Genomic DNA, 14,670 nt, shown 5'->3' with positions numbered 1-14,670 from the left:
CTCCTTACACAGGGGTGTGCAAGCGGTCATCGCTCTATCGCGATCTCCGCTTAGGCACTCCAGGACCACGGCCAGCTACCTTGCCAAACATGCGCTTCACCTATACACTCTAAGCATAGCAATCATACCGACGGGCGAACTAGTGAATGAATAGTTAGTGGATATATTAATGTGGATGGTATTGTGTGACAGTATTTTGTGTGTCAGTGTTAATGTGTAATATCGTGTGTGTGTGTGTGTGTGTGTGTGTGTGTGTGTGTGTGTGTGTGTGTGTGTGTGTGTGTGTGTGTGTGTGTGTGTGTGTGTGTGTGTGTGTGTGTGTGTGTGTGTGTGTGTGTGTGTGTGTGTGTGTGTGTGTGTGTGTGTGTGTGTGCTCTCTTTGTGTCATTATTAATATTCCACCATGTCTGTGCTTTCCCCCCATGTCCAGACACGGCCAGTGTGAGCAGTCTGAGTATCCCAGCAGCTCCGACTAAGCGTATCGCCTTCCTGTTTGACTCCACTCTCACAGCCTTCCTTATGATGGGAAACCTATCTCCGGTGAGCCTGTGTGTGTGTTAGGGGTGTAACAATTCACTGATGCAAATCAGAAACTGGTTTTAATATTAAAGAGGCAACAAGGACCAACAAGGATTAGTCTAAATGTACCATGAACTGGCCCAATTGTAAAGTTATTGGCACTTGTAAGCATTCTTATATTTCTGTAGAAAAACAATATATATTATTATTATTATAGATACTAGTGCCTGTTTAAACATGCTATTCCTGTAGAAAATGTAGCCCAATTACATGCCCCCAGGTAGGCCAGCTTTAAAAATAGGATGATTGAGAAAAACATCATTCCAGCTAAGCATTCAATAATGAATACTGAATATTATATTATAATACATTGTAATAAATGTGCAGTGAGCAGAATTTAAGCATGGCTGCTTGTGACATTTTTTTACAGATCAAAATGACAAGCTTAACAGCTGTTTTCAGTCAAGGCTATATGTTTAGCCTATTGAATAACTTGGTGGTCGAGAAGACAAACCATTTTGTGGAATGATGTATCATCATATGAAATTTGCAATGATGTGACTCAAAAACGGTCTCTGATGGCTAATAAGTGACATCACGCTCTGTCTGCCACATATTGTCTGTAGCTGGTCAAAATGACATAAGCCTAAAGCTTTGAGTTAAGACTATATGTTTAGCCTATTGAATAACTTGATGATGGAGAAGACAAACTATTTTGTGGAATGATGCATCATCATATGAAATTTGCAATGATGTGACACAAAAACAGTCTCTGATAGCCAATAAGTGACATCACGCTCTGTCTGCCACTCATTGCCTGTAGCTGGTTATGCTTTGCATGTGTGACATTCTGAAACGTCCTTAAATTCGGGACCATTATCCCTCGTTTCAATTTGGGACCTTGCAGTCGGAATTGTCGTTTGTGTATTCAAAGTCTAAAGACGGTCCAAAGTAGCCTGGGTAATTCAAAGTATCAGTTTATTGCACATCATGTTTACGTCGTTTTGAATAGCCACTGTGTCACAACATCATCTCTCGTAGCCTACAGTGCTGTGTGAGAAGGGGAGTGGCTACAATAGAGCGGCGAAAGCCAATGTGTCCTTCTTTTACCGATTTACCGATATCTTTCGTATTTCTTATCCAAACCACGTCAAACTTGGCACTGCACTTACTCGTGCCTATAGCAAGACACCTGTCAAGTTTGAAATCAATCGGATGAACGTTTCGAGAGATATGCAAATATCAGACAAACAGACAGACGTTCCTGTAATTTATAGATAGATATTTTAAAGTATGAGAGAGAGAGAGAGAGAATATATATGTGTGCTTATATTTACATGAGGGAGAGTCTGTCATTGTTGTTCTTGTGCACACTGTACTGTTTGTTCTTTCAGTGACCGGTAATCTCTCTGTGTGCTTTGTGCAGAACCTGAAGAGCCATGCGGTTACCATGTTTGAGGTGGGCAAACTCTCTGACGAGACCCTGGACAGTTTCCTGATGGAGCTGGAGAAGGTAAGACTCACTCACAGCAGTCAGCCACCTTAGGAGGTGGAGATTCCCTCTAGTCAGAGTGGAGCTGTCGGAGCGCTCAGAAGCATGAGGTCCAGAGAGAGGGAGAGAGCAGGGTACGGGGGTGGGGTGTGTGTGTGTGTGTGTGTGTGTGGGGGGGGGGCACTCATAAAGGCAGAGGGGATATTTGCACGTGAGCTGCTTCTCACATTGACACACAAATGCACGCAACCTCATTTCCTTGAAGTACTAGCACACACTGTGTCTATCTCTGGTGTGTATGTATGTATGTGTGTGTGTGTGTGTGTGTGTTTGCTTTGGCATGTTTATGAATGTCATTGGATCTCATTTGTGAATGTGTCTGTTTGCTATGTGCTCTGTGTAATCTTATATGTATGTGTGTGTGTGTGTGTGTGTGTGTGTGTGTGTGTGTGTGTGTTCAGGTTGAGAGCACTGCAGAGGGGGAAGCCCAGCGATACTTTGACCATGCTCTGACCCTCAGGAACACCATTCTCTTTCTGCGCTATAACAAAGAGCTCACCAGCGATCAGGGACCTGACGTGCCCAACATCGGTAAAATCGTGCGCACATGACAACATTCATTAAACACATACCTGTATCTACCATTGATGTGTGGTAGATATCAATATAGAGGTCAGAAGTGAAAGTTCAAGGTCATTGTCACCACATGTATGTCCCAAGTCCAGAATGACTTGAGGCACGTACTTCAAATTATGTAGGAATGTTTATTTGGACTCTAAGATAAAGTGATTCGGTTTTGGAGGTCAAAGTTCAAGGTCACTCTGCCCACATGTGCTGTATGTCTCTTCCTTGTGAACACGATATCTCAAGAATGCATTAAGGCACGTTCTTCAAATTCGGTATGAACAATCATTTTAGCTAAAAGAGCAACTGGCCAGATTACTTTCAACGTTATAATCTATGTGTTACATGCCTAGCCTCACAAATGGATGTCAAACAGAAATCTGTGACTGCGCAGAGTTACCAAACTATTCTAGTTGTCCCATAACTGAAGTAAATTTTTTGTAAAGGAAGGCAGTATGGCAGTTTAACCTACGTTGTATGGTTAGAAAATAGGTTGGGAAATAATGCAGTAGTGCCAGCATTATTTTACTGTTTATGGGTGGTTCCTTTGATAAGATTGTTGATATCAATTGATATACAGTTGAAATAAACTTCAATAAGCCTAAAGACATAGGCAACCATTGAATCATAGCCCATTCTGTTAAATTTGATCCGACCTGTTTTTAGGCTACTTCTAACTTGGCTACTTGTTTAGCCCATTTCTTTACGTAAAGGTTGACTGACTGTCATCAGCTTTGAATTAAGATATGAAGTCCTAGTGCTACTGAAGAAGAAACATGCTTATTACAGAAAGCACGAGAAACATTATTTTCGAATTTCGAATTCTTCTGTCCTCAACTTTCAACTGTCTCCCATCTCCATTCTCCATCCTCAAGAGCTGTTGCTCGAAGCACACGCTGCCCCTTCTCGCGATCAGAGTCAACTAATGATGAGTCGTAAGGGCCTATTACTTTGATTGATGCCTTCGGGTGATATTTGACTAGAATATTTTACATTTTCATTTTTTTTTTTCATTTTCAAGTCAAGTCAAGTCACTTTATTTGTATAGCACATTTAAAACAACAGCGTTGACCCAAAGTGCTTCACAGGTGAGGCTATCTTACAAAAAAGTCAAGGAGGGAGATTGACAAATAAAATGAAATAAAAAAGGGGGGGGGGGGGTACATAGTAGAGGCGTTAAGATGACAGTAAGACACAAGCCAGGGAAAAAAAATTTACAATGCTTATAAAACTAGAGATAAAACATAGAATAAATGAATAAATAAATAGACAAGTAAATACACAAAGGGTCCAAAATAAGATAATACTAAAATCAAGAAAAAATAATAAATAAATAACAAATAAAATAGGACCAGTAAGGATAAGAAAACCAGAGAGTTATTTAGACAGAGCTAAAAGCAAGGCGGGTCATTCTGACCTACCTGCAAATGACTTATTTTGGATCAACCCACGCATCACTGATATCTATAGACACACAAAATATGCATGCATGGTCAGCACACATAGGTTCTTTGTTTTCTGGAAGAGGTCAGATAAGGTTGCCTGCAAAATAATTTTATGTGTACAAGACTGCCTCCCTGCTACGCGCCATTCATCTGAACCTGTACAAGCACGCAATTAATTTCTTTCTTTATTTTTAGAGACAGTTTGTAAATGAAATTGAAGCAGTCTCAAACAGACAGAAACAAACATACACACACATACACACACACACACACACACACACACAAACACACACACAATCATATACTGTACACTTACTCACATTTTAACCACAGGATCATCTTTTTGGTTTTTGGCCTGAAATGCTCTTATCTATTCAGAGTGAAGACAAACACAAACACTGACTCATTTTTTTTTATCACCTCCAAATTTTCAGTTGTAGTGATTCACAGAAATGAGCAGAAGCTCATCTTTAACACTCTCACATTGCTGTCTCACACTTACTTATACTACACACACACTCACATATTGACTCTCGCACACATTTACATATTACTAAGATGGCACACACACACACACACACACACACACACACACACACACGTGCACACACTGGCTGTTACATCTGTGGGCTAGTGAACCATCAAGACTAAATCTATATAAAGTTTTTACAAGCCCCGTCAGCCTTATTGCTGGCCCTCCGCCCGGAGCCAGGCACATTTCTTGGACTGGAGTCTGTGGGCGTTTAATCAACACTCAACACTCCAGATCCACTCCACACCGACACACACACACACACACACACACACACACACACACACACATTCACACACACACACACTTGTGTGTGACCAATATTCTCTCTCTCTGTCTGTCTGTCTGTCTGTGTCTCAGGGCTGCCGTTGGACCTGTTGCGCTGTGAGAGTTTGCTGGGTTTGGACCCGGCCACCTGCAGCCGTGTGCTCAACAAGAACTACAGGCTGCTCGTCTCCATGGCCCCACTTAGCAACGAGATCCGGCCAATCAGCAGCTGCACACCGCAGGTACCGCTTACAATCATCACAGGCAGAAGGCGCCTTTGGGCTACCTTCTGTAACTGCACCTGGCAAGTCACACACACACACACACACACAAACACACACACACACACACATTCTCTCTCTCTCTTTCTCTCTCTCTCTCTCACTCACACACATCGAATACTCACTCACTCACTCACTCACTCACACACACACACACACACACACACACAGGTTTATATAGCAGGTTTCTTTTGACTCTGTAACCCCCCCCCCCCTTCTGATCTAAGCTGCATTGACTCATGATGTTGTGTACCTATGGAATCTTGCGAGAGTATAAGTCATGGTTTGTTCCTTCTCTTCTGCCCTCTTTCCTTCTCTCTCACTCTCTCTCTCTCTCTTCACCTCCACCCTCTCTGTGCTTCCCTTCCCTCCCTCTGTATTTCACTCTCTCTCTCTCTCTCTCTCTCTCTCTCTCTCTCTCTCTCTCTCTGTCTCTCTGTCTCTCTGTCTCTCTTATCCAGCACATTGGTCCTGCCATCCCCGAGGTCAGCTCCATCTGGTTCAAGCTCTATCTGTACCATGTGACTGGACAGGGTCCGCCCTCTCTACTGCTGTCAAAGGGTTCCAGGCTCAGGAAACTTCCAGAAATCTTTCAGGTTTGTCTACATGTAGATATGAAAATGTGTATGACAGGGTTCCCACGGGTCATGGAATTTCTGGAAAATCATGGAATTTTGGAATGTCTATTCCAGTGATGGAAAGTCAGGGAATTTGATCAGTTTTGGGGCAAGCTCATCAGTCATCAAAATACCAGGATATGCAGAATTGGTGTATATCTAGTTATTAGCTTTACTGCTTGCTTGAGTAGCCCAACTTTGTTTATTCACTGCCCATTCATTCATCTCCCGCTCTAAAAAAGTAAAAGATTTTGTAACGCTACCTGGCTGCTCTAAAAATCATTGGTCGATATATTGTACCATTCATAGTAAGTCATGGAAATGTATTTTTTGTCAGGGAAAAGTCATGGAATTTTACATTTGACTTAGAGTGGGAACCCTGGTATGTATGTGTATAACAGAGGGACAGAATATAAGTTTGTGACTCCCTGTGTGTTTGTGATGACCAAAAATGTTTGAAGCAGAAGCGAAGACTTGTGACCCTTCCATATCCCTGCATATGTGCCCTCCGTATGGAAACGCATGATTACAATCTGTGCCATGCTCTCTTGCACTTTCAGGTGTATGACCGGCTGCTAATTACTTCCTGGGGTCATGACCCTGGTGTGGTGCCGACCTCTAATGTGCTGACGATGCTCAACGATGCTCTCACTCACTCGGCCGTTCTCATCCAGGTTGGGAAAGCATCATGAACAGAGTCCTTAGACTGCCTCTGCCAAAGGCAGCGGTTGTTTCAGGACTATTTTCTTGTCTGTTTACCATGACACTACCACACATAACCTCTTTTGATACCCTAAATACACAACTCATAATCTCACAGCAAGGTATATACAGCAGCAAATTCACGGCACAGATATACACGGCAATTTCATTTCTTGTGCTATATATGGGCGATTTCCCACAGTGGCAAATCAACGACAAAGTTTATTTAGCATTACACAGCATGATGCAGGATGCAAAGCTGCAAACGTCACCAAGCCTATTTAGCGTTGCGCAGCATGACCTGAGATTGACAACAACAATGCATAGCTGGCTGGTGGCTTGTAAGTACTTGTACTTGTACAGCATAAGTAAGATCTCGCCAATTGTCTTAGTAGGACTGTTTTTTTCCAGTAAAAAGCAGACAGACCAAACATACTTTGTTTGGTTCGTCTGTCTTTGTTTGGACCAGACAGACCAAAACATACTTTGTTGATTGTATTATTTGGGCCTCAGACATTCAGCAAATCCTCAGCTTAATTTTCTGCTATGGTGACTTGCTCCTAGCTTGCCTTTGGTGTAGTAAGACTTTCCCCTGTCTGACCTCCTTTTGATCTGTGTGACCTCTGTGTTCATAGGGTCATGGCATGCATGGCCATGGAGAGACTGTTCACGTCCCCTTCCCCTTTGATGAGGAGGAGCTCAAAGGAGGTGTGTAACCTGGTTATTATATTTTATTCCTAATTATACCTGATTTATTCCTATTATACACCCTAAACAAACATATCAACATAACTAGTAAACATGTACAGTACACACCCAGAGATCATCCCATGTATTATCATCCCATGTATTTGCTATGACAACTGTTGTCATATATACAGACTATCATACTCTTAATGACATTGTACTATTCCTTCACAACAAGAGTTACAATGAACTTCAAATCAGATTCATTAAAGGTACCATCAGCGATTCTAAGCTATTTCTAACCCGTAACACTTTTTTGTCATGCTCAGCAAATAACTCTGCTAGCTCTTCATTCCATAAGTACACTGTAAAAAAAACAAAGTGGAGCAAGCCTGTCCCCCAAAATATAACAAAATACCTTCATCAAATGGAAGAGGAGTTTGGGGAGGGGATTGGTGAGTTTGCTCTCTGGTGTTTTGTTGGTGTTTGGTACAAATATCAACAGACAAGATGTCATCCAGAATCCCTGAAGGCACCTTTAATCTGATTCATTGGAGACAGGACCTTCAATGTAAAACCTGGTAGAGGAAATCCCCATGTTTCTCCCTCATCCTACAGTGTATGTGAAGATACATAATGAGTTCAATGAGTTGGCTCTTACTCATCTGGGCCAATCTGGGCTAGCAGGCCAAAGAGAGAAAGAGTCTTTAGTCCAACACAGCAACTTCTCCGGTTGTTGCTTGAACTCTGATACTCTCCTTCTGTGTCTCTTAAAGGTGTAGGTTTTTGAACATTCTAAGTTCCGCAGCAATTGAAGGTTCTAAAATTCTATGTTGAATTCAATGAACCCAGATATTCTTTAGAATGTTAATTTCCCAACATTCCCGTCACACCGGTGTGACGGTACTCCTTTAAGGGTTAATCTCTCATGCCGTCTTGCTGCCGTCCTCCTGCGTTTGAAATAACCATCTGTCTGTCTGCCTGCCTGCCTGCCTGTCTGCCTGCAGAGTTCTCCTACTCCAACATGGGGGTGCACAAAGCCCTGCAGAGCCTCCGCGAGCACGTGGACCTGGAGCACCAGTGCGGCTACGTCACCATGCTCAACCACAACAACCGGCACCGCCGCAGGAACAGCGACGTCTCCGACGGACGGGGTGTGTGGTGGAGAGGGGACGAGATGGGGACAGACAGAGGTAGAGGGGGGGGGGGGGATGGACAGAACGTGAGATGGAGGAAAAGAGACAATAATAGAATGGAAATAAAAACATGAATACTGAAACGGGCGAAGAGACAGGACGGACACAGGAGAGGGTGAGAGAGACACACTAAGCTAAGATATGGTAGAGGGAGTAATATGGAGACACAGGAGGGGGTGAGAGACACACACTAAGCTAAGATATGGTAGAGGGAGTAATATGGAGACACAGGAGAGGGTGAGAGAGACACACTAAGCTAAGATATGGTAGAGGGAGTAATATGGAGACACAGGAGAGGGTGAGAGACACACTAAGCTAAGATATGGTAGAGGGAGTAATATGGAGACACAGGAGAGGGTGAGAGACACACTAAGCTAAGATATGGTAGAGGGAGTAATATGGAGACACAGGAGGGGGTGAGAGACACACACTAAGCTAAGATATGGTAGAGGGAGTAATATGGAGACACAGTCAGACTGAAGATTAAAAACAGGGTTCCCACGGGTCATGGAATTTCTGGAATATCATGGAAATTGGATAGAGTCTACCGTAAAACTTAATAATAACAATAATAGCCGAGTCCCAAACTGCTAGAGTTCCAAATTGTATAACTTTTTTCAATATGAACAATGCCCATATGTCCGACTTCGTCATCGTTCAATTCATCCCTTGTGTTTAAAATTTGCGGATAGGCCGATGGTAGCCTAAGCTTGTTTTTATGCTGACAACAAAACAAAAGGCTTCGCAAACATTATTCTTTATTCTAAATGCGTACTGCTATGGCAATAACGAGAAAGAAATCAGAAAAGGAATTTACCTTAAGTTAATGATGTAAAGTCAAGTGCGCTTCTGTGGGTCTGGTGTGTGCAAGCGCAGTTTTTATTGATGAGTCGGAGTGGCAAGTGCTGCGTAGTTGCAGTGGAATGTGGCTGCCCAGGGCATTATAAAACTTCTCTTAGGCCTACTCATATGCGGCGCTGAAATTGCGTATTTAGCTGTCTAAATTCGAATCATATGCTGGGGGAGAAATCGTCGGACATCCATGATTTTGCTATTCAGCACCCCTGGTCAAAAATATGTTTCCACACGCCTGGAAGTAGGCTGTGATTTGAAATGTAGACAGTTGTCAAATATGCCAAATAAAATACGGGAGAAACATATGGTTCATGCTCTCTCATGCTGTTTCATTAATGCCGAAAGGAAGGGAGAATGAAACATTACGCATGTTCCACTTTTGCATAAATAATTCCTTAATGGTTTTGGTCAGGGCTGATAATGCAACTGTATTTGACAAAGGACCGATATAGGCTATTTGCTAGTGAGAAAATATGAGCTTTCAGTGTGATACGATCTCTTTGTAAATTAATGATTAAAACGTGTTTCATCTGTTCTGGCTATCCCCGCTATTTGGATCTTACTGTATCTCACTTAATGAACAACATCTCAACACTAAATGAATGATGATCCGTAATCAGATAGCCTTGTCATATAGGTAGACATTCAGTGTGTTTGAAATAATTAATTTGATAATATTTTCCATCTTTGCAGAGGAAAAGTTTTGTGTAAAGGAAATTAAAGGCCTGTCTCATATAGACGCCTGTCTCTAATAATAGCCGGTGCAGTTTGGCGATTTGGGAAAATAAAAGCCTGGGCTATTATTTGGAGTTTTACGGTATTCCAGACATGAAAAGTCATGGAATATTATCATTTGTGGGGCAAAGTCATGGAATATCAGGGAATTTTGCAGTTTAAGATTTACTTGCCATAATACATTAATGCAAATGTATATGTCCATGCAGAATTGGTGTATATCTGAAGTCAAAGATTCTTGAATGCTATGCGGCTACTCTGAAATCTTTGGTCGGTATATTGTACGGTTCATTCTATAGTAGGTCATGGAAATTCAAGTTTTCCGTCAGGGGAAAAGTCATGGAATTTTACATCTGACTTAGAGTGGGAACCCTGAAAAAAACAATGTGAGAGATTGTGAGAAGGAATGCAGGGGGTGAACATGCAGACCAGGAGCAGATTCTCAGTGTCCATTTGTGAGGTTGTATACCAGTCCAGCTCCATCAAAGCTTCAGTTCTACTTCAAAGTCGTGGAGTTTCTCTATTAATGATGAAACATTTGCCTCTCACACAACAATCACCAAATGTGTAGAGAAGACCACTTCAAAACAACCTTTTAAAAAGCCAGTAAATATGTGAGCATTAGTCATCAGCCTTCCCTGTAGCCTATTGGATTACGCTAAGGGCAACTGATAGTGATCTCTGCCCTTCTGCCCAACTTTTTATAGAAGCACCTCTTGTTCCTCTTATTTAATAACCGCACATAATTGGGCTTCTCAGAGACCATTGATTGGTAGGCTGATCCAGTTAGTGTTCATTAGCAGATTGGTCCACGTCTCTGCTGAGGTGTGTGTGTATGCATCTGTATGTGAGCCTATTTCTAACTTTGTGTGTGTGTGTCCCTCAGGAGAATTGGAGCTGGGTGGTGGCTTTGATGCTAATGGTAGCACAGAGTCCTTTGAGCTGGTTACTGAAGACAACAATGGAGACAGGAAGCCAGGCGTTGAAGGTATGGACCATGTCTTCTCAAGCATGAGACATTGAGCATGAACCAGACGCTCAATGGTGTTTTATGCCCCCAAAGTCGTCTTCCAGGCAGCGCTGCCACCGCTGACTTAAAGGCACCTAATCCTAAACCTAACCCCAACCCTAACTTTAAAGAGGTGGTTCAGGATTTTGGACACAGGACCTCATTTCCAAGTTAGCAAGTGTGATATTTATCAGTGGAGACCGTTTTCAACACGTTTCATCCAGTCCTTCTAATTACAGAGTTCGCAGGTGCTAGGCTAGCGCAGGTCATCAGTATGTGTGACTTGTGTAAAAACAGTCTTACCCACTCCAAAGTACACCCGACACACACACACATGAGGTCCTATGTCCAAAATCCTGAACCACCCCTTTAACTCATGGCTAACCCTAGTGCCTTCCAGGCAGCGCTGCCTTGAAGACAACGTTGGGGGCATAAAACACCAAAAAAACGAACCAGACAGAATGATTGTCTTGATGTGCTTCTTTTTGCGATTGAAGAAGTTAGTGACATGTCCAACACTCTTGCTACCACTTTATAAACTAAAAAGATTAGTGGAGGTATGATTTGAGATGGAAAGCTGATGTCCTGTTTGTGTGCCACATTGTCAGCATCATCATGTGAGGATGAATGGGTGCCTCTGGAACTGTGCTTTGGGATGCCACTTTTCAGCTCGGAGCTCAACGGTAACATCTGCCAGAAGATAGCTGCACATAAACTCTGCAGCAAGGACAGGTAAGACACCCTCCCCATCAACATTATCCAGGTGTCTCTGTGGGGTAGGCACTACTACAACTACTACTACTACTATCACTACTACTACTACAACTACTGTACTACAACAACTATACTACTACTACTACTACTATCATTACTACTACTACTTCTACTACTACTACTGCTACTACTACTACAACTATCATTACTACTACTACTTCTACTACTACTACTGCTACTACTACTATAACTATCATTACTACTACTACTTCTACTACTACTACTGCTACTACTACTATAACTCCGCCAATAATAATATTATAATCAGTAAAATCAAATTGATAAATGTAACAATACACTGGCATACAAGTTGGCCAAAGTTTCAGTATACAGGCAGTCTTTTGACCATCGGAGACTAATAGCCGCAATAACAAAGGTCATCTGTTAGCATGTTTGTGTACGTATGAGAAAAGGCTGCTTGGATAGGGATAGTTCAGCAGGCTATGCAACACAGCACTGAGATTGACCTCAGCAGTATTAACGTCATATTGATTGTCCAATTTGCTGTGCAGTTTTTTATAGCTGTGTCCATATTGTCATTCTATGAAATAGTACCCATAATGCTACAATTCTATGACTATAGCTATGTTATTAGTAGAAGCTTTTATATAAATGTGCTTGGATATAGTCTGATGGAGATGCTTGTCTAAGAATCTTAAAGCAAACTAGATTGGTAATCATGAGAACACATAATAGTGGGTGTTCTCCTATTATTTGTTAAAGCAACACCAAAGAGTTTTTTGTACCTTAAAATAATGTTTCCAAAATCGTTTCTGTGGTTCATCAACTCATAACAGGGTGAACGGCACTTCTGCATTCGCTTCGCGGCCCTCTATCGGCTATAACCGCATTATGTACGTTTGCCAGATCGGGTAGCGGATCTGTAGTTCGATGGAATGAGACATAAGAAACTACAAATTTGACTTGCATCTGATGTCGCAATACATCGTACTTTTATAAGTCATGCAAAATATTCTACCTTGTCTGTGGACATTGTTATTTGCAAAGCCGGTGCTGGATAAAGAAATAGCGTGCGTGCGACAGAGGGAAAGTTCTTTGGTGTTGCTTTAATATGTAGTTAGTTTTATGTTATTTAATGTTTTATGTCCAGCAATTTCAAACAAGTCATTCATAATTAATCTATGTTCATCAGTATTTACAGTATATATGAACAACTGTTGATATATTGAATTATTTGTATTATTTGTTAATAATGTCTTATTTCCACAGTCTACAGGAGCTGTTACATTCCAGCCGTAAGCTGTCTTTGAAAGTGTTAAGCTTCGTCCAGTCATTCCAGGTGAGAACCTTCTTCTGACCCCGTGCCAGTATCAGACCAGACAGATCTCATAGTAGACATGCTTTATCTTTCCTAAATCATTGATTATTAGTGACCTTATCTAGCAGAGAGGAAATAGACTTGACCTTTGACAATGACCTCTGTGGTCTTCTGCCTGGCATGTATTAGCGATGCACTTCTGACTGAGATAAGTTCCATTTATTAATTATATACGCTTCCTGCATAGCACTCTTTGTAAAGCTTCTATTTGAAGCTGAAAGATTGAACAGTTGATACCTCAAAGGGCTCAGCAACAGATCATTAGGCTTTAAAAGTTCTTCTAGGGCTCTAATGAGAATCCTCAGGACTTTAACTAAAACCATAGAAGTAAGCCTGCATGCAAAGGGTTGGGTAGTTACCACTTATCTAAGGTGTTAAAGCAGAACTCTATACCAATACTACCCTCAAATGTGCACTCAGTGCACTATTCTTGTAGATAGATAGATAAATAGATAGATAGAAGATAGATATATAGATAGATAGATATATAGATAGATAGATAGATAGATAGATAGATAGATATTTATTGATCCCCAAGGGGGTCATTGGAGAGATCAATTGACTCCTGACATCACTTTGTGACGTGTTGGCGGTCACACCTCACCTCTGTCTGGTCTCGCAGGACGGGGCTCAGACCGCAGACCCGGACAGCGGGGTGACGGGCCCCCTGAGCCAGCCGCCGGCCGAGGCAGGGGTGCCGCTGCCCGCCCTCAACCTGCTCTTCAAGGACGGCCAGCTGAAGCTGTGGAGCGGCCGGGCGCCCCCCGCACTGCACATCTCCGCCCTACAGAAGGACGTGCTCACATAGAAACTCCACCCACCCCAGCCCCAACCCCACCCCCAGCCCCAACCCCACCCCACCCCGCCTGCTCACTCCCCAGGCCCCTCGCCACACACCCACCTCCCCCATGGTCAGTCGGTTATCGATCACTTCATGTCTTGACTAGGTTGCCATGGCAACGTTGGGTTTTTAGTTCGGCTCCATCCTCTTGCCCACCCTTCAATTGGTGCTGCTGTTGCCGCCGGCGATGCTGCTGCTGTCATATCTGGAGGCATTTCTGAGGAAGGGACCTGAGGTGCGCATAGCCCCTCCTGAGCCGGAGTCGCTCAGACCACACACACACACACACACACACACACACACACACACACACACACACACACACACACACACACACACACACACACACACACACACACACACACACTCTCACCATCCCACCCTCCCAATCCCTCCAGACATGCAGTTGGCAAATATCACCTCAGTCCGCACAATGAGATTAGTCATTTAACATGGAAAGATCAGAATGAAAATAATATGTAACTAAAAAAAAAAAAATCACAAACAACCTTATGTTGATGGTCGCTGTAAATGGACTCGGCTTGGATAATATATCATGTATAGGACCAAACCTATGGCCATGTGGTGTTGCCCAGGTATCCCGTATCTCTGACCCCCAGCCTCCACGTGTTGTCATGTTCTGTGGTATTTGATGCATGGAGACATTGCACACAATCTCATAGGAACATTCTCAGGCTGTCTGAGTAACTGGTCTGCTAGTATGAAGGTTGGCTTTTGCACAGAGCCTTTTTGAA

General features: G+C 42.6%; 1 protein-coding gene across 2 annotated transcripts in view; it reads left to right on the top strand.

Moving 5' to 3' along the window:
- Positions 1-13,919, top strand: part of fam91a1 (family with sequence similarity 91 member A1) — a 25,502-nt gene extending 11,583 nt beyond the window's left edge. The window contains exons 13-24 of one of the 2 annotated variants that reach the window (XM_076301413.1): positions 431-540; positions 1,946-2,032; positions 2,473-2,602; positions 4,973-5,121; positions 5,622-5,756; positions 6,338-6,451; positions 7,115-7,187; positions 8,174-8,320; positions 10,839-10,940; positions 11,570-11,693; positions 12,966-13,035; positions 13,697-13,919. In XM_076301413.1, coding sequence (XP_076157528.1) covers positions 431-540; positions 1,946-2,032; positions 2,473-2,602; positions 4,973-5,121; positions 5,622-5,756; positions 6,338-6,451; positions 7,115-7,187; positions 8,174-8,320; positions 10,839-10,940; positions 11,570-11,693; positions 12,966-13,035; positions 13,697-13,882 — 1,427 coding nt within the window. In that variant the 3' untranslated portion in view covers positions 13,883-13,919. Of the gene's footprint in view, positions 1-430; positions 541-1,945; positions 2,033-2,472; positions 2,603-4,972; positions 5,122-5,621; positions 5,757-6,337; positions 6,452-7,114; positions 7,188-8,173; positions 8,360-10,838; positions 10,941-11,569; positions 11,694-12,965; positions 13,036-13,696 lie in introns of both variants that reach the window. The other variant, XM_076301412.1, reaches the window with a different exon arrangement.
- The last annotated feature ends 751 nt before the right edge of the window (positions 13,920-14,670 follow it).

Source organism: Alosa pseudoharengus, unplaced genomic scaffold (genome assembly GCF_046254945.1).
Source record: "Alosa pseudoharengus isolate Yale_2024_CS ecotype anadromous, Long Island Sound unplaced genomic scaffold, YU_APseudo_1.1 YU_APseudo_1.1_scf_23, whole genome shotgun sequence".
Lineage (NCBI taxonomy): Eukaryota > Metazoa > Chordata > Actinopteri > Clupeiformes > Clupeidae > Alosa > Alosa pseudoharengus.
The sequence above is the reverse complement of the archived record's forward strand: the minus strand, read 5'-3'. Positions and strand labels throughout refer to the sequence as shown.